Source organism: Microcebus murinus, chromosome 19 (genome assembly GCF_040939455.1).
Source record: "Microcebus murinus isolate Inina chromosome 19, M.murinus_Inina_mat1.0, whole genome shotgun sequence".
NCBI classification, from domain to species: Eukaryota; Metazoa; Chordata; class Mammalia; order Primates; family Cheirogaleidae; genus Microcebus; species Microcebus murinus.
Window position 1 is genome coordinate 15,822,939 of NC_134122.1, and position 19,888 is coordinate 15,842,826.

General features: G+C 37.4%; 2 protein-coding genes across 2 annotated transcripts in view; both read left to right on the forward strand.

The window, feature by feature from the left end:
- Positions 1–13,130, forward strand: part of LOC142861052 (phospholipid-transporting ATPase ABCA3-like) — a 38,256-nt gene extending 25,126 nt beyond the window's left edge. The window contains exons 6-8 of the mRNA XM_075994880.1: positions 652–793; positions 10,809–11,068; positions 12,924–13,130. Of these exons, the coding sequence (XP_075850995.1) occupies positions 652–793; positions 10,809–11,068; positions 12,924–13,052 (531 nt within the window). The 3' untranslated portion in view covers positions 13,053–13,130. The remainder of the gene's footprint in view (positions 1–651; positions 794–10,808; positions 11,069–12,923) is intronic.
- Positions 13,131–13,663: 533 nt separating this feature from the next.
- LOC142862389 (phospholipid-transporting ATPase ABCA3-like) overlaps positions 13,664–19,888 on the forward strand; it is a 35,302-nt gene continuing 29,077 nt past the window's right edge. Inside the window, exon 1 of the mRNA XM_075994881.1 lies at positions 13,664–13,900. Coding sequence (XP_075850996.1) covers positions 13,876–13,900 — 25 coding nt within the window. The 5' untranslated portion in view covers positions 13,664–13,875. The remainder of the gene's footprint in view (positions 13,901–19,888) is intronic.

Here is a 19,888-nt window from a genome sequence, read left to right on the forward strand (position 1 = left end):
GTGTTCTCCCCTCCAGAGGTCTCAGCGTTCAAAGTGCCATCTTGGAATGAGAATCACCAAACCTACCAGTACCTTAATATTGGACTTTCCAGCCTCCAGAATTGTGAGAAAACGTATTTCTGTTGATTTTACATTACTTAGTCTCAGGTATTCTGTTATAGCAGCACTGACTACAAAAGTGCATGTGTGGTTTTGGACTCCAACTCCATTGGAGTTGTGTCATTTTGCATACCATGAGGAATGTGTTAAAGTGCCTGTATGTCTGCAGCTTCACCAACAGAGTATGTTGTTAAGCTTTTGATTTTGCCAGTATGATAGGTAAGAAAGATATCTCTGTAATTTTAATTTGAATTTATCTCATTATGTGATGTTGAGAATCTTTTCATTTATTTATGGGCCACATGTATATCTTTTTTTTTGCATTGTCTGCATTTTGAGTAGAATTCAAATGTGGATATGATTAGATATATGTTGTGCTTTAAAGCCATTGTCATTTCCAGGAATTCAGAATTACTTTGATATAAGACAAGTCTCATCCTTTAAGTCTCATGGTTTTCCATCTGCACCATCTAAGCTTAATTTAACTTTATTTCTACTATTTGCTCTTCAGTTTGATTTTAGACATAACTTGTTTCCTATTGCTACTTCTAGGTAAAATATCATCTGCGTTTTATGAAGGTACTGAAGGCCATTTTATTGTCAGATGGCTTAGGCTGGCAAACAGCATCTCTCTTTCCTAATGGTCTCTCTGACGGACCCAGGAACCCATATCAACCTGATGGAGGAAATCCTGGTAAGCAGATCCTTAAGCATACTTATTTTATTATCATAGTTACAAACTAGTATACACACACACACATACTTATTTATATTTATATATTTATATTTATTCAACAGATGAGAAAATGTTTTTTCTTAATTTGTAGTAATTTTTTATGTTTTTGTAAGTAAGCTTTATAGAACACAGCTGTGCCCTTTTCTAATTATTATTTTATTTTAAAATATTAAGGGAATACAAATGTTTTTCTTACATAGATAGCTTTTATAATGCTTTAGTGAGGGCTATACATGTGCCCATCACCTGAATAGTGTTCATTGTGCATGTTAGGTAGGTTTTTAACCCTCCCCTCCTACTTCCTCCCCACTTCTCAATCTCCAAAAATTTTTACTTCTTTCTGTGCCTGTGTGTGCCCATTGAATAGTTCCAAATTATAAGAAAGTACGTGTGGTTTTTCCATTCTTCAGATACTTCACTTAAGATGATAGTCTCCAGTTCCATCCAGATTTCTGCAAAAGACATTAATTCATTCATTTTTCTGGCTGAGTAGTATTCCATGGTGTATATATGTGTATGTATGTATCCCTCTCTTCCTCCTTCTCTCTCTCCCTCTCCCTCCACTCCCTCTTTCTCTCCCTCTCCCTCTCCCTCTCTCTCTCCTTCCCTCTCTCCCTCTCCACACACACACTGCATTTTGTTAATGCACTTATGAATTCATGGGTGCTTTGGTTGATTCCATGGTTGATTCCATATCTTTGTGATTGTGAATTGTGCTGCAGTAAACATTCAAACGCAGGTGTCTTTTTGATAAAATGACTTCTTTTCCTTTGGGTAGATGCTTAGTAGTGGGATTGCTGGATCAAATCGTAGATCTACTTTTAGTTCTTTGAGAAATCTTCATACTTTTTTACATAATGGTTAATTTTAATTTAATCAAGTCCCATTTATTTTTGTGTGGCTGTAATTGCCATTGGGGTTTTAGTCATAAAATCTTTGCCTAGGAAGATATATAGAAGAGTTTTTCCTACATTTTTATCTAGAATTTTTATGGATTCATGCCTTACATTTAAGTCTTCTATCCATCTTGAATTAATTTTTGTGAGTGGTGAGATAGGGGTTCTGTTTCATTCTTCTGCATGTGGCTATCCAATTTTCTCAGCACCATTTATTGAATAGGGCTTCTTTTCCCCAGTGTATGTCGTTGCCTGCTTTGTTGAAGATCAGTTGGTTGTAGGTGGGTGGTTTTATACCTGGGTTCTCTGTTGTGTTCTATTGGTCTATGTCTCCATTTTTGAACCAATATAATGCTGTTTTAGTTACTATAGCCTTGTAGTATAGTTTGAAGTCTGGCAATGTGATTCCTCCAATTTGTGCTTTTTCCTTAAGATTATTTTGCCTATTTGGGCTCTTTTCCGGCTCCAAATGAAGCATAGAATTATTTGCTCTAGATCTGTGAAATGCAATATTAATATTTTGATGGGGATCAATAAATTACTTTGGGTATTATGGACATTTTAACAATGTTGCTTCTACTTATCCTTGAGCATGATATGTTTTTCCATTTGTGTCTTCTGTAATTTCTTTACTCAGTGTTTCTTACTTCTCCTTGTAGAGATCTTTCACCTCCTTGCTTAAGTATATTCCTACATATTTTATTTTATTTGTAGCTATTGTGTATGGTACTGAGTCTTTGATTTGACTCTGAGCTTGACTTCTATTAGTAGATAGAAATGCTACTGATTTGTGTACATTGATTTTGTAACTTGAGACTGCTGAATTTATCATTTCCAGGAGTCTATTGATGGAGTCTTTGGGATTTTCAGATACAAGATTATATCATCAGTGAAAAATGATAGATTCACCTCCTCTTTCCTAAATTGGATACCCTTTATTTCTTTCTCTTGCCTGATTGCTCTGGCCAAGACTTCCAATACTATGTTAAATATTAATAGAAGCGGTGATGGTGGACACCCTTGTCTTGTTTCAATTCTTACGGGGAAAGCTTTCAACTTTTCCTCATTTAGTATGATATTGGCTGTGGATTTGTCATATAAGGCTTTTACAATTTTGAGATATGTTCCTTCTGTGCCTAGTTTGTTGTGTTTATCATGAAAGGGTGCTGGGTTTTGTCAAATGCTCTTTTTGTATCTATTGAGGTGATCATATGGTCTTTGTTTTTGCTTTTGTTTATGTAGTGAATCACATTTATTGATTTAGATACATTGAACTATCCATGCATCTTTGGGATGAAGCTCACTTGGTCATGGTGTAGATTATTACTGTTTTTTTCTAATGTGTTATTGCATTCAGTTTGTTAGTATTTTATTGAGGATTTTTGCAACTACATTCATAAGGAATATTGGTCTGTAATTTGGTGCTATTGATTTTGTTGTGTCCTTTCCTATATTTGGTGTCAAGGTGATACTAGCTTTATGGAATGAGTTGGCGAGGATTCTCTCCTTCTTGATATTATGGAATAATTTCTGTAGTCTGGGTACCAACTCTACTTAGTAGCTGTGACAATATTTGGCTGTGAATCCATCTGGTCTGGGGCTTTTGTTGTTGTTGGAAGAGTTTTTATTACTGCTTTAATCTTGCTGTTCATTGTTCGCCTCTTCAGGAGTTCTATTTCTTCCTGATTGATTTTGGGATTTTCATGTTTCCAGGAATTTGTCTATTTCCTCTTCATTTTCCAGTTTATGTGCATAGAGGTTTTTGTAGTATTCACATATGATATTTTGTGTTTCTATAGTTATCAGTTGTAATAGCTCCTTTTTTATTTCTGATTGAGCTTATTTGGGTCCTCTGTCTTCTATTCCTAGTTATTCTAGCAAGAGGACTATCAATGTTGTTTATCTTTTCACAGAACCAACATTTTATTTCGTTGATCCTTTGTATTGTTTTTTTTCCCTGTTACATTTAGTTGTGCTCTGACCTTTGTTGTTTGCTTTATTCTGCTAGCTTTAGGTTTAGTTTGCTCTTCCTTTTCTGGTTACTTGAGATGTATCATTATATTGTTAGTTTGTGATCTTTCTGTCTTTTTGATATAGGCTTTAAGGCTATGAATTTTCCCCTTACGACTGCTTTTGCTGAATCCCGTTGATAGCTGTGTCCCTTTCGTCATTCAGTTTGAGAATTCTTTTGATTCCATCTTAATTTCATTATTGACCCTGTAATCATTCAGGGTCATGTTGTTTAATTTCCACAGCTGTGTGTATATTTGGTGTATATTTGCATGTTTCCCTAAGAATTTGTTTCTAATTTTATTACACTGTGGTCTGAGAGGATGCGTGGTATGATTTTGATATTTTTGAATTTGTTGAGACATGCTTTGTGGCCTAAAATATTGGAGAATGTCTCATGTGCTGATGAGAAGAATGTATATTCTGTATTTTGGAGGTAGAATGTTCTGTAAATGTCTGCTAGGTTCATTTCATTTAGAGTTTGATTTAAGTCCATTATTTCTTTATTTTCTCCTTTGATGATTTTTCCAGCTCTGTCAGTGGATTGTTGAAGTCCCCAGCAATTAACAATGCTGCTGTTTATCTGTCTCCTTAGATCTAGTAGAATTTCCTTTTATAAATCTGGGAGCTCTGTGTTAGGTCCGTATATATTTATAATTATTATATCTTCTTGTTGAATTGTTCCGTTTACCATTATATAAGGACCATCTTTGTTTATCTTTACCATTGTTGATTTAAAGTAAATATTACCTGATGCAAATAGCTATACCTGCTCTCTTTTGGTTTCTGTTTGCATGGAATATTTTTTTCCATCCCTTCACTTTGAGTCTGTGTGAGTCCTTGTATGTTGAATGTGTTTCCTAGAGACAACAAATACTTAGATTGTATTATTCATCCATTCAGCAAGCCTATATCTCTTGAATGGGGCATTCAGATTGTTAACATTGAAAGAGTTGATATACGGGATGATACTGTTGTGTTCATCATGCTGGGTAGTACTTTATTGGTTTGTTTTCCCTCTAGTGCTGTTGTTTTATATGAGTGGTGAGCTTTAGCTTTTGGGTGATTTTACACTGGATGGTGTTATGTATTGTGCTGATCTATCTGTAATGTGGTTCTCAGTATTTCCTGTGTGGCAGGTCTGGTTGTGACAAATTCCCTCATGGTTTGCTTTCCTAAAAAGGTCTTCATGTTTTGTTCATATATGAAACTTAATTTTTCAGGAAACAGAATTCTAGGGTGGAACTTTTTCTACTTAGTAAGACTGAAGGTAGGGCCCCACTCCTTTCTGGCTTATAAGGTCTCTGCTGAGAAATTTGCAGTTAATCTGATGCGTTTTCCTTCATAAATTACCTGGTGTTTTCACCTCACAGCTCGCGGGAGTTCCTTTGTGTTCACTTTGGGCAGTCTGAGGACTGTATGCATTGGTGATTCCCTCTTTTCAGTGAATCTCCCATGTGTTCGTTGAGCTTCTTGTTACTTTATGTCTATATATCTAGTAAGACCAGGGACGTTTTCCTCAATTATTTCCTTGAAGAGGTTTTCCAGACCTTGTGCTTTTTCTTCTTCAGGTATTTCTATGATTCTTATATTTGGCCATTTTACATAATCCCTTATTTCTCACAGGCTTTGTTCATTCCTCTTGATTGTTCATTTTTTTTTTTTTTAGACAGAGTCTAACTCTCTTTGTTGCCCAGGTTAGAGTGCCATGGTGTCAGCCTAGCTCACAGCAATGTCAGACTCCTGACTCAAGTGATCCTCCTGCCTCAGCCTCCTGAGTAGCTGGGACTACAGGCATATGCCATCATACCTGGCTAATTATATATATTAGCCAGCTAATTATATATATATATATATATATATATATATATATATATATATATATATATATATATGTGTGTGTGTGTGTATATATATATACATATATATATATAGTTTTATAGTTATCCAGCTAATTTCTTTCTTTTTTTTTCTTTTCTTTCTTTCTTTTTTTTTTTTTTTTTTAGTAGAGACGGGGTCTCACTCTTGCTCAGGCTGGTCTTGGACTCCTGAGCTCAAATGATCCTCCTGCCTTGGCCTCCCAGAGTGCTAGGATTACAGGCATGAGCCACCACACCCAGCCTGTTCTTTCTTTATTTTTGACTGACTGGGTTAATTCCAAAGAGTTGTCTTCAGGCTCTGAAATTCTTTCTTCTGCCTGGTCTAGTCTGTTCTTAAAGCTTTCCACTGTGTTTTATATTCCTTTAAATGAATTTTTCATTGCCAGAAGTTCTATTTTTTTTCTTAAATATGTCTATAGTAAATTTTTCATTCATTTCCTGAATTGTTTCTCTGCTTTCTCTGAGTTGGTTTCCCATTTTCTCTTAAATCTCTTTGAGCTTCCTTAAAATCTGTATTTAGATTTCTTTATCTGTCATTTTAATATTTTTATTTTGGTTGGGATCCATTGCTAGAGAGTTAGTGTGTCCCATTGGGGTTGTCCCTTCACTCTGATTTTTCGCACTTCTGGAGGTCTTACACTGATTCCTTCTCATATGGAGCAGCTGTCACTTTTTGGTTTTGGATTTTCTTTTGTTTAGATGGGGCCTTTTTTCTCTCTCTCACTCTTAAGTATGTGTCTGTAACATATGTTGGGTAAGGACATTTGGCTCTGCTTGTGATGTTTTGGTGTGAGTCTAGGTTCTGGATGGATACCTTGGTTACAGATATCCTTAGTGTGGTGTTTTTCTCAGTTGGTAGTTATTTGTAGGCTGTAATGGTGGTGTGTTTTGTGTGTGGGCAGATTCCCTGTCTTTTGTTGGTGAGGGAAGATAAAGGTCTTTGAAATCCTTTCTCTTTCCCCAGCTGTCTTCTTAACAGCATGAATTATATTGGGATGCCCAGTTTAATCTCTGATACAGTAGGTGGTGCTTGTGGATAAGAGTCAGCCACACCCTATATGATTGAGTCAGTAAATGATGTATGGGGCTATACAAGTTGTCCTCCCTGCCAATAGGTGGCACTTGCAGGAAAGAGCCAGCTATAGTGGTATTTTTGGTGACCTGTGACTGGCTCTAGTCTATCAGGAGAAGCACTTGGATGTCCCAGGTGATGATTGGGACCCTGAAGCTCCCTGGTTACTCCTTATTCTTCATCACAGCAGAAATGGGTAGAGGAGTGAGGTTGGGCAGGGCTGGATTGGGGAAGCCTACCCTCAGGCTCCACAAAGGCAGGAAACAAAGCTGTCTTGGCAGGGGTTAAGGGTCCTTTCCCAGGCCAGGGAACATATACCCTGCTCTGCTAGAGCAGCCACATGAGCAGCTCTGGGGAGGGCCAGAGGGCAGAGAGCTCACAATCTGAGTGCCACTTGGTCTGCTGCAGGTCTTTAACAGAAAAGGTGTGAGTCTCACTCTCCATAGGAGCCTTGGTGTGGTGTGCACACAGAGGGCAAGCAGCCACTTCTGAGAGTCCTGGCTCAGTCATCCCTCTCAGCAGCAGTGAGTCAGGAAGGTGCGAGGGAGGAAGAGTCTGAATGGAGAAGAGCTGGCAGTCTGGTCATCTCTGTCCCTATCACTGGAAGGCAGCCCGCCCAAAATGTCCAAGCTCTGAGATCACACAGATCCCCTAGCTAGGTCCCACTGGCTGGGCCAGAGTTAGGAAATGTTTGTGTGGGAACAAGCGAGATGAAAGCTGAGGGGCTTGAAGCTCCTTGGGAGAGGACGGAAGCACACAATGGATGGAGAAGCAGTATGGCACCCACCTTCTCGACTTGGGTCTGTGGTGACAGTGATGGGAAGTGACTCCTAGAGGGTTGGCGGCCTGGTACTTTGTCCTCAAGAAGATCCCAGTTCACTGCCATCAGCAGCTTTGGGGTTTTTGAGGGTAGAAAGTCACTTCAGCAGCTCATGAGCCTGCTGACTTCCAGAAGTCTGAGAGAAGGAGATACAAACTGCTCTAACCTACTCTTTCTGCTGGGCTCCAGACCTCTTGAGGGTTGATCTCTGCTAATATCTTGATTGTCTTTGTTCTGCTTCTTGTTCCCATGGAATCTCTGGTAGGTTCTGGCACTTTTCCCTCAGAATTACACACAATCTTTGTTTAATTTTTTTATCTAAAATTTTTCCTTCTTTCTGAGATGATTTGGTAGCCAGTGTTTCTAGTGAGCCATCTTCCTCCCTCTCATATCTAATTTTTGGTAATTTTTAAAATTAAATTTATATTCTACCAAAAGTAAGTTTTGGTGAGCTTACTATTATATCTCATGCTTTATCCTCTTTCTATTCTTATATCAGCTTTAAACTCCCAAAATGGCCCCCTGGGCCAGTAATCACAAGAGGATGAGGCCCTTCTCAGGCAAGCTGCCCTGGCAGGAAACTGCAGGGAGTGCAGTTTGTTTGAGACTCAGTCCCACGGCAGCTGGATGCAAGATGGTGGCCACCGTCCCAGATGTATGCTAGAAACCCCTCCCCAGTCAGGTGAGGGCTGCATCCATGTCAGCCCAAACTCATCCTGAGGGTACTGTCTAGCCCAGTGTTAAATTCACAGAATGGCACGTTGGACCCGGTACCGAAAAGGCTGGGGCCCCACCAAGGCAAGCAGTGTAGGCAAGAATCTGTGGAAAGTGTTGTCTTCTCTTGTCCCAGTCTCAACAGCAGCCCACAGCAGGGTGATGAGGACCTTCCCATGGGTGTGTGGGCTCCTCTATGCCTCTTTGTAGCCACATGGTGGCTACAGGCGCACCTGCATTTCCCTGGTATCTAGGCACTCAGAATGACACCTGGCTCAAGCTGGTCTAGGCTTGGATGCCTGTGGGATTCCATGTAGGTTCCCTTTTTGGAGTAATAAGCTCCCTATGTTAGGCCTGAGACCTGCATGAGTTAGGGGTTTCTTTTGTAACCAAGATTGTAAAAGTTTATCTCAGAGTGTGGAGCCCTGGGGGCTTCTCTATTACTGTTTCCCTGTGTCCAGGAGCTTCTCCTGGCTCTTAGCCAGTCCCCGGCCTGACAAGTTGCCCTGAACCCTCTCCTTACCTATTTTTGGTGCTTCCTGTCACTTCCTTTGTGATTCCTAGTGTTCTCTCTTAGGTGATCTATTTGGAATGTGAATCTGTTGGAATGAGAATCTGCTTACTATTCAGGTTCCTCTCTGTGGAGGAGACACATGCTATCTGCATCTAGTTGGCCATCTTAATCCTACTCCTCAATTCTTATATCAGTCTCTTTTTATATTTGTATTAGTGGTGTGCTTTCCAAATACCCACACTTTTCATTTGTTGGCATTGCTTGCCTATTCATGTCTGTATACAATTCTATTGATAATGGTGTAACATTTTTAAAATTGCGATGATAGCTTTTAATTTAAATTTTTGTTTTTTGTATTATCTCACATGAAAAGCCCTTACTGTGGAATTTAGGTTTCCCAACTATCCTGAAATTTTATCTTTAGTGAATCTTCAATTGGAGAGAAAGGTATACACATTCTAGCATTAGCAACAAAAATTAGAAGCAGCATAACCAGCCGGAGAAGAGACAAACCTATTGGACAACCTTAAAAATAATATTTATGAAGTCTTTGAGAAAGAAAACATGTGAGCTGAATCTACATGAACCTCTATGAATTAGCTAGGTGGAGTTGGGGTAAGGGGAATTATTCCAGGCAGTTGGAGTAAAATCTTGAACGTGGGCAAGGCAAGATGTCACATTCAGGGGACTGCATAGCTTTTTGTTTATTTGCTATTTCTTATAGCTAGAATAGAAAGTGCATGTGGGAGGCTACTATAGATGAGTCTAAAAGGTGAATAGGTCATTAAAGGTCTATTGCAGAAAAGTGAAAAAGAGTAAAATTTCTCTTGGAAGTTATGAGATACAGAGGCAGAGCAATATTTAGCATGAATAGGAGGTATGATATATATGGTAGTAAATGCATCTCTACAAGTGATGTCACTCATAGTTTAACTTTGGATTTTGTTTGTATCTGAACACAATATATTTGTTTTATACTGTTGCTGAACAAAGAATACTATTATCTATGTTCTACATTTATACAATAATAATTTGTATAATTGATCAAAGTATTTCAAAGAATGACTTTTGTTCTCTCAGACATTGGGATGTTACTTTGTCAGTTGTACTTTTGGACTTTGAGTGGCATGTTACTCAAGCACAGGCATCATATCTTTAAGTTCCCTTGGTACCACACAAGTTAGGGGGGGGGGGGAAATGTTAGAGAAAGAAGAGAGGATGAAGGACTGAGTGCTAGATAACATTCAAATTGAGGAAAAGTAAGCAAAAGAAGAAAAGTGTACAAAGACTAAGAAGAAGTGGCCAGGAAATTAGTGGAAAATTAAGGTATTTATCACATGAATCAAGGAAGGATTGGAAACCATGTTTAATGTGTAAGTTATATCACCACAAAATAACCTTTTTAAATATTTTAAAACTTAAAACAATAGCAAGTCCATTAACAGAGCACAGGGTTTCAAATAATATAACACACTCTATTTAAAGATTTATAATTATTCAAGAGTTTTGTGTATATTCTAGATGTTATTGGCTCCACATATTAAAAGTATCTTTTCCCAATTTCTTATTTTATCCATGCTTCTCTTATTGAACAGAAATATTTAATTTGATGCAATTTATCATTTTTGCCATGTAGTCTCTACTTCTGGAGTTTTCTTTCTTTTTTTTTTTTTTATGTTTCCAAGTCTTCATCTCTTCAGTATTTATTTAAATCTACATTCTTATTTTTAAAATAGAAATTACACTTAGCATTCTCACCAGTTCCAAGTTCTAAAATAATAAAAAGAAAAAAAGAAAATAACTTACACTTAGCAAGCCTACCACTTCAATTAATAATTTAATTTTGAGACGATGTGAATCTGATTAATCTGAAGAAGTGTTCTTTATTTTTATATCATAAGACTATGTTAGATTCTCAGAGTAATTATGTCTAACTGGTCTTGATACAAGAGTGAGTTTAGCTTCTATAAGTGGCAGGCTATGACTTACTTGAATTGCCTTCTTGTTTGTGTATCTGAGCTGTTTCTTAATTCTGTTTTACTTGAAAATATTTGTTTTATTATGCAGGGTATATCAAAGAAGGGTTCCTGGCTGTACAGCATGCATTGGATAAGGCCATCATGCTGTATCATGAGAGCAGTGCTGGAAAAAAGCTCTTTGATAGTATTAGCATCTTTGTACAGAGATTTCCATACCCACTTCATTCTCATGATAGCTTACTTTGGATCAGCAGTCGTTTCCTCCCTTTGGTATTCATACTCACATTCGCTCCAACCGTACTTTCCATTGTGCGAGCCATTGTGTGGGAAAAAGAACAAAGATTGAAGGTAATCCCGCTTACTTTCTGATAAAGTTTCTGTAAAGATTTTGTTAGGCCTGTGGAAATCTTTTGTATGGAGAGTTGGATTATTTCTACGTATTCAGCACTGGTAGGTAGTTGTTATATCATAGCAGCAATACATCCAAATATGGAACATGAAAAGTGAGTACTGATGCTACTGATCAATTTTCCGAGCTGGCAGAGCTTCAGAGACAAATTGTCTCTGGGGAGCAGCACAAAGGAAAATCCAAAGTAAAAGAGGGAGACCAAAAAGATCACCAGAGGAATTTGAAGTCTCTGGTACCAAGAACAACAATGAACTTCAAACGGAACCCGGCCCCACACTAAAGGCCTGTTTACATCAGTATCTACTACTGCCCTAAACATGTCTGAATTTCAACAAAAAATTGCAAGGCAGATCAAAAAGCAAGAAAAATCACAGTCCAAAGAGGCAAATCCATCACCAGAATCAGGATCAATTAAGACACAGATGTTGGAAATATCAGAGAGGGAATTTAAGGTCACTATGATTAATATTTTTAAAGCTGTGAAGGAAAAAGTAGATGTGTCCCAAATCCCCGAGACCACTGCATTTTCTGAGATTTACTAGAAGGACTTATGGGACTCTGCATAGAGTTATACTCACAGCTAGGATTTATAATAGTAGTGCAGGAAGGATACACAGCTGGATCATAAGGATAAAAGACGCAGGTAAAACCTAGAGGGATCCACCTACTGTAGTCCTCCTCATGTACCCTCATTGGGGGTCACTCTTGCCCCAGCAATGAAAATCCAGTCACATGTTTGTGATTAGAAACTTGGTACCTAAGGTTTTGATTGGGAGTTGGTCACATAGGCACCCTTTGCCTAGCATGTACCAAAATTTCAAAAAGTAGAAAATAGATAAACAGCATAAATCATATTGTGTGTACAGTTTAGCAAAGTCCTTTATCTATTAGCAAAACTCATATGAGTCTAAGGAACAGTTTACTAGCCAAGTTCCCATGTGCAAAGGTTGGCCCTTTGTAAAACATGCCTTTCTAAGAAGAGCAGTCTCAGGCCTTCTGTGCTAACTGCTCTTTTGCACAGTAGATAACATGTAAAATCAGATAGGTAGTGCTAGCAGAGAAATCAAAACTGTAAGAAAGAGTCGAGGGGTGGGAAAGGGTCTGACTATAAAAGATAACAGAACAGAGAATCTGGAGGTTATGAAGGACTTCTGTGTCCTGATAGTGGTAGTAATAACACAAATCTGTATGTGTTTAAATTCATAGAACTGGATGCAAAAAGTTCATTTTTCTGTATTTTAATTAGAAAAACAAAATTAAACCAAAGAAAGAGTCAAATAGAGCTCAGAGAAAACAGTGTGGGATAAGTACAGCACACACACACAAACACATACACACACCCTTAGGTATATTATCTTCAAACTATTGAAAACCAAAGACAAAGGGAAAAATCTTGATTGCAACCACAGGGGGAAACAGACATGTTGCCATAGACACATTCTCTAATATTCTTAGAAGCAGAGTATAATAGAAAAAAGATACTCATCTCAATGCTTTCAAGTTTAATTTAAATGTTTTCCATTGTGGTCCAATACGGGGTGTATTATTAAAAAACAAAAGGTCTCTGAACTCAGGATAAGTATATAGTAATGCCAGTTCTGCCCTGACTAACTGCATAATTTTGATCACCATGCTTGACTTTATGAGACTTGATTTTTCTCACTTATAAAATAGAGACAATATCAGCCACTCATATAGGATTTTACATAGTAATTGAAATTAGAAAAATGTATGCGAAAGCACCATGAATTACAGATACATGTAATAATTTGGTTTGTGTTCACTTTCCTGCAGGAATACCAGCTTATAATTGGACTAAAAAACTGGATGATCTGGGCTACGCATTTCTTCACATTCTTCCTTTTAGATATCATTATTATTGTTGTGATATGTATGTTATTCTGTACTAAGGCAAGTGTCTAGTTTTGTGTTGTCTGATAGGAATATAATGAGTCACTATATGGAATTTTTAGTAGCCACTAGAAGTTTTAAAAAGTAAAAAGAAACACATGAAATTATTTTAATGATATATTTAATTTAATCCAATATATAGAAATATTATTTTAACATGTAATCACTTGAAAAATTAATGAGATATTTTACATTATTTTTTGTACTAAGTCTTCAAAATCTAGTGTGTGTTTTGTATTTATAGCACATCTCAATTCAGACACTAAATTTTCATTAGAAATACTTGATCTATATTTGACGCTGCTTTGGCTTTTTATTTAAATTCAAAATAATTAAAATAAATCTAAAAATGTAATTCTCAGTCACACTATCTATATTTAAAGTCCTTAACATCTACATATTGTTAATGGCTACTAAATTAGCTTAGTTCTAAAGTTGAATGCAGCCTGCTGCAAAAAATCCTTTGAGAGGGTAGGAGTTATCATGGTTTGAGCTGTTCGGTCTCAGATTTCCAGGAGAATATTGATGGTTTTTATTGACTCCACTGTGAAAACTCAGATGCTGCTGATTCTCTCAGCAAAATTTAAGCCCTTCTGTAAGAAAGGAGTTATCTCAATGGAGTTTCAGTCACTGAGCAACATGATCTGTTTCATTAGGACCATAATTTTCTCCCTCTTCCCTTGGGTTTGTGTGACAATACTCATTGTGTACCTTACTTGATGTCATAATTGTTTTATTGTAGGTTGTAAATGAGCCAATCTTCCGCTACAGTGACTGTAGTTTTATCTTTGTCTTTTTTGTGTGTTACGCCATTGCTTCAATATTCTTTGGCTTTATGGTTAGCACATTCTTCAGTAACGGTGAGTCTAAGACATCTGTGACAAAATTTCTCTTTTTTAATTTGCTAACATGGGATTACATTTGGAGCTTTTTCCAGCCACGTCATGTATAGCCTTGGCTTACATTCTAACATAGAAGATGAATTGCACATGAAGTGATATGCCAAAAGGTGGAGAGAACATTGAAAATTAATATGGCCCAATGTGTATATAAAAAGAGGTTACAAAATAAAATTGTGACAAGTTGGAACTTAGGATAAACTAAACAATGCTTCTTGCAGAAGTTGGTTTTAAATTACTTCTGAAAGCAAGTCAAAGGATGGAAGAATTCGTTCATTTACTTACTCAGGAAGTCCTTTGTGCACTTACTGTGTGGCAGCACTCTTGTGTCAGATACATAAAGGCAAATTAAAATTGGTTTCTTATGAGAACTCACACAAGAATAGTATGTGTGACCAAAGAACCACGTGTTGTTCTAATTAGATATTTTATAGAAATAAATCTCTTTTTAAAATTTCAATAGATTTAGGGAGTACAAGTGGAATTTTGTTACATGGATATATTGTAGAGTGATGAAGTCTGGGCTTTTAGTGTAGCCATCACCTATATAGGGTATGTTGTACTCAATAGGTAATTTTTTCATCCCACACACCCCCTTACCCTCTCCCATTTTGAGTCTCCAGTGTTTATTATTACATTCTGTATGAACACACATACAGATTGTATGTATGTTATACATACAGTTAGCTCCCAGTTATAAGTGAGAACATGTGGTATTTGGTTTTCCATTCCATTTTCTAGCTTTTGGGTGTGGAGATGTTTATACTAGTCTCACATGATCTTTTGTATATCTTTGGTATCATTTGTTATGTCTTTTTCATCTCTGATTGAGCTTTACTTGAATCATCTTTTCTTGGTTAATCTAGCTTGTGGTCTGTCAACTTTCTTTATCTGTTCAAAGAACCAACTTTTCATTTTGTTGGTACTTTGCATGTTTTTTACTTTAATTTCATATAGTACTGCTCTGATCTTTGTTTTTTCTTTTCTTTTACTGGCTTTGTTCTTGTTCTTTTAGTTCCTGGAGTTGTGACATTATATTATAATTTGAGATGTTTTTGTCTTTTGATATAGGCATTTAGCACTATAAACTTCCCACTTAGCACTGCATTTTCTATATCCCAGAGGTTTTGTTAAGTGTTTCACTGTGATCATTCATTTTCAAAAATATTTAATTTTCATCTTGATTTTATCATTGACCCAAAGATCATTCAAGATAAGTTGTTTAATTTCCATGTATTTATATAGTTTTGAGGCTTCCTTTTGTAATTGATTTCTAATTTTATTCCACTAGGGTCTGACAAAATACTTAAAAGATACTTGGTACGATTTCAGTTTTTTAAAATTTACTGAGACTTGTTTTGTGGCGTAATATATGGTCTATCTTAGGATATGTTCCTTGTGCTGATGAGAAGAAAGTATATTGTAAATGTCTGTTGGTTCCATTTGTTCTAGAGTCCCATGTAAGTCCATGTTTTCTGCCTCAGTGATATGTCTAGTGCTGTCAATGGAGTGTTGAAGTCCCCCACTACTGTATTGCCATCTATCTCTTTTCTTAGGTCAAGTAGTATTTATTTTATGAATCTGGGGCCCTGGTGTTAGGTGCATGTATGTTTAGGATTGATATATCTTGTTGAATTGATTCCTTTATCATTATATAATGACATTCTTTGTCTTTTTTTTTTTCTGTTTTTGATTTAAAGTCTTTTGATTTAAAAACTTTGATTTAAAGTTTTTGATTTGAAGTTTTATCTCATATAAGTATAGCTACTTCTCCTCAATTTTGGCTTCTGTTTGTGTAGTATAATTTTTTCCTCCCCTTTACCTTGAATCTATAAAAATGTCTACCAGTTAAATGATTCTCTTAAAGACAGCAGATATTAGCAGATATTTAGATTTTATTTTTTATCCATTCTGCCAATCAGTACCTTTTAGATAGGGTATTTACACCAACATTAATATTAATATGTGAGATACTGTTTCTGTTATTATGTCAATTATTACCTAGTTGCTTTGTATTCTTAATAGTGTTACCATTTTTAATCCTGTGAGTTTTATACTTTTGTGTGCTTTTATAATGGTATCAACCTTTCATTTCAATGTTTAGTACTGTTTTGAATATTTCTTGTAGTGCTAGTCTAGTGGTGACAAATTCCCTTAGCATTTGCTTGTTTGGGAAAGTCTTTATTTCTCCTTCATTTATGAAACTTAGTTTTGCATGACACATAATTCTTGGCTGACAGTTGTTCTGTTTAAGAATACTAAATATAGGACCCTAATCCATTCTGGCTGGAAGGTTTCTGCTGAGACATCTGCTGTTAGTCTGATGTGTTATCTTTTTTAAGTAATTTAATGCATTTTTTCACTGCTTTTAGCATTATTTTCTTCACATTGACTTAGTTTTATGACTGTGTACCTGAACCCCTGGGAAGGTCCTCCTTGCAATGACTTTCCCAGGAGTTCATTGAGTTTCTTATACCTGGACGTCTAAATCTCTAGCAAGACCAGAGAAGTTTTCCTCAATTATTCCCCCAAATAGGTTTTCTAACCTTCTTGGTTTTTCTTCTCCCTCAGAAATATCTATGATTCTTAGGTTTGGATGTTTTACATAATGCTATATTTCTTGAAGACTTTTATTTCTTTTAATTCTTTTTTCCTTTATTTTTGTCTGACTGGGTTAATTTAAAAGTCTTGTCTTCAAGGTCTTAAATTCTTCTCCTGCCTTATCTAGTCTATTATTAAAACTTTCCATTGTATTTTGTAATTCCCTAAATGAATCTTTCATTTCCAGAAGTTGTGTTTGCTTTTTTAAAAGTATTTCTTTAGAAAATTTTTCATTCATAACCTGAATTTTTTTAAAAAATTTTATATTGGTTTTCATCTTTCTCTTAAATCTTATAGAACTTCTTTATAATCAGTATTTTGTATTCTTTATCTAATATTTCAAAGATTTTAGTTTGGTTTCATTCCATTGCTGGAGAGTTAGTGTGATCTTTTGGGGATGTTATAAAACTCTGTTCTTTCATACTACCAGAATTGTTTCTCTGGATCCTTCTAATATAGATAGACTATTCTCATTGTTTCTGAATTTATTTTCAATTAGACTGGGGTCTTTTTCCCCTCTTGAGGATGTGACTACAATGTGCATTTTTTATAATAGCCTGGCTTTGGCTCTGAGTGCTTCAGTGGCAAAGACTCTATATATAGAGTTCCTTGGTTATGTATCATCTTTGTCTGGTGACTTTCTCATATGCTGCTTGTAGTGGCAACGTACTGGTCCTGTGAGCAGGTTCACTACCTCTGGAGGGTCCAAAGTGGGAGAGGTCTCATCATGGTTATTTCATTCTTCAGTAGTGTATACTTTTTTCCCCAGTACTTTTTTCACTGGGTTGAACAGTTCAACCTGCACCCTAATAGGTGGGGCATCCATGGGTAAGTACTAACTGCAGAAGCAGCAGATGAGTATATGGAATATCCCTATGGTGGGCACAAGCCCCAGCCCTGAAGGAGGTGGCAGGGGTAGCTCCCAGTGGAATTCACTGAGATCTCCACAGGGGAAAGTAGGAAAAACCACCTCCTCTCCACTCCTAGGATGGCAGGAGTGCTATCTTCTTCCCCCTCATGCCCCTTCCCAGTGATCAGGATAGTCCAATCTGACAGACACCACTGTACATCTGCAGTAACACTGCCATTCCATGTAGAGAGGAAGATGGACTCCACTCCCCATGCAAACCTGGCCCTGGAAGACACACCTCCCAGGGGGATGTAGTTTACCCAGAAATGCCCCAAAAAGGCCATTCACGAGTGCTCCCACAGGAGAAGCTCCAGCTCTGTCTGCATCAGTAGACAAGAGGGAGGAGAAGTCCCCTCTTTAATGTCACTACATGAGCACTGGGACTTCCCAGTTGCTGTGGTGGAACCACAGTCCCTCCCCCCATGGAGCCCAACACAGTGCCTAAAAGGGGCAGAGCCACTCCCTGCCCACAAGTGGGAAGTTCTGGGACATAGAAAAGCCTACATTCTGGTTTCCTTTGTCCGATGGGGTTCTCCCTTGGTGTGGTGTACTTCCCCTTCCCCTTAGGAGCAGCAATCCCTGAGGGCTAGACTGCTGGGAATCCTGCTGCTCCTCTTGACCTATCCACCCTGTGGGGCTTCCACAATCCAAGTAGCTGCTGGGAAACATCTGCAAGGGATCCAGTGATGTTAAAACCCAAGAGTTGAAGGTCCTTAAGAATTACAAAGTCCTACAGTGGGTGTGCACTCAGTGTGGCACCCACCACCATAGCTTGGGTCCAAGGGCAAAGCAAGAGACCCTGCGTGAGGTTATAGCCCAGTATAATGGCCTTAGGAAGCCCACTCCAGTACTTGGACCTGTGAGGGGAAAGGTGTTCTCCTTAAGTTCAGATGCTAACAGTCTGCTACAGGGGCTGGGAGAGCCCAAAGCACCTGCACCTCCCCTTCCATGGAATACTAAATCCCTCGGGTTTACTTTTTTCTTTTCTTTTTTTTTTTTTTTTTTGCTGTCTAAACTTCTTTCGGTGAACTCTCCAATAGGCTCCATCACTCTCTCCTAAATACTCTACTCAAGCTAGGACCACCTATAATTTTGGTTCTTCCTTCTGAGGAGAATTGGTCACTGGTGTCTCTAGTCATCTATCTTGGGAAAAAAAAGAATTCTCTACTAGCCATTTTTAAATTATACCCCAAGAGATTAAGGAATGTTTATTTTTTTAGACCTCAAATGCTATTATTCCTCCCAAATCTTTCTTCTGTGCTAAACCATCAGAATATCATCCCTAGAAAATTATTTTAGGGCAAAAAATAGAGTTTTACAGTAGGGGTTTTAACATATTAGAGGTAATTTCATTTTTAATGTATTATCATAGTTATGGTCATCAGGTTGGTTTTCACGGTTAACAACTGGTATTCACAATAACGCAGAAAAAAATAAACATAGGCTGGGCAAGGTGACTCATGCCTATAATCCTAGCACTCTGGGAGGCCAAGGCCAGAGGATTGCTTGAGTTCAGGAGTTTGAGAACAGCCTGAGCAAGAGCGAGACCCCATATCTAAAAAAAAGAGAAATTAACCAGGTGTTGTGGCATGCACTTGTAATCTCAGCTACTCAGGAGGCTGAAGCAGGAGGATCACTTGAGCCCAGGAGTTTGAGGTTGCATTGAACTATGATGACACCACTGCACTCTACCCAGGGTAACAGAGTGAGATTCTGTCTCAAAAACAAAACAAAAAAAGAGTTAAGATAGCGCGCCTGAGACTCCTATCCTTAGAAAAGCCTGTTTGAAAGGCTGGCCTTTGGCTGGCATCTGGCTAATTAACTTTTAAGGGCTTTCTCAGCATTCCCTGAATGGTAAGAAGTCTCTCTGTACCTAAGTTGTTTGTGCAAACAATGTGGTTTACAGGAAACCCGTGCTTTCCTTCTGGGAGTCTTGAATCTTGGTGTGTGTTAGGGAATACTTACATGACCGGCCCCCAGTAAAAACATTGGTCACTGGGTCTCAAATGGGTTTGGTTACTATTTGCATGGATTATCTTTTCCATCCTTTCACTTTCAACCTGTTTGTGCCTTTGGATCTAGAGAGCATATAGTTAGATAATTTTTTTTTAATCCATTGTGTCAGTATCTGTCTTTTATTAGAGCATTTGATCCATTTTTATTTAAGTACTGATAAGAAGGGTCTTCTTCCATTTTGCTATTTTTTTGAGTATAAGTTTTAATTTCTTCTTTTTCCTTAGTATTTATTCTTTAGTTTCTTTGTGAATTACATTAAATATCCTAATGTTATAACATGAAATTAATACCAACTTAGTTGTAATAGCATACAAGAACCCTAGTAATCATTTTTTTTTTTTTTTTGAGACAGAGTCTCACTTTGTTGCCCAGGCTAGAGTGAGTGCCGTGGCGTCAGCCTGGCTCATAGCAACCTCAGTCTC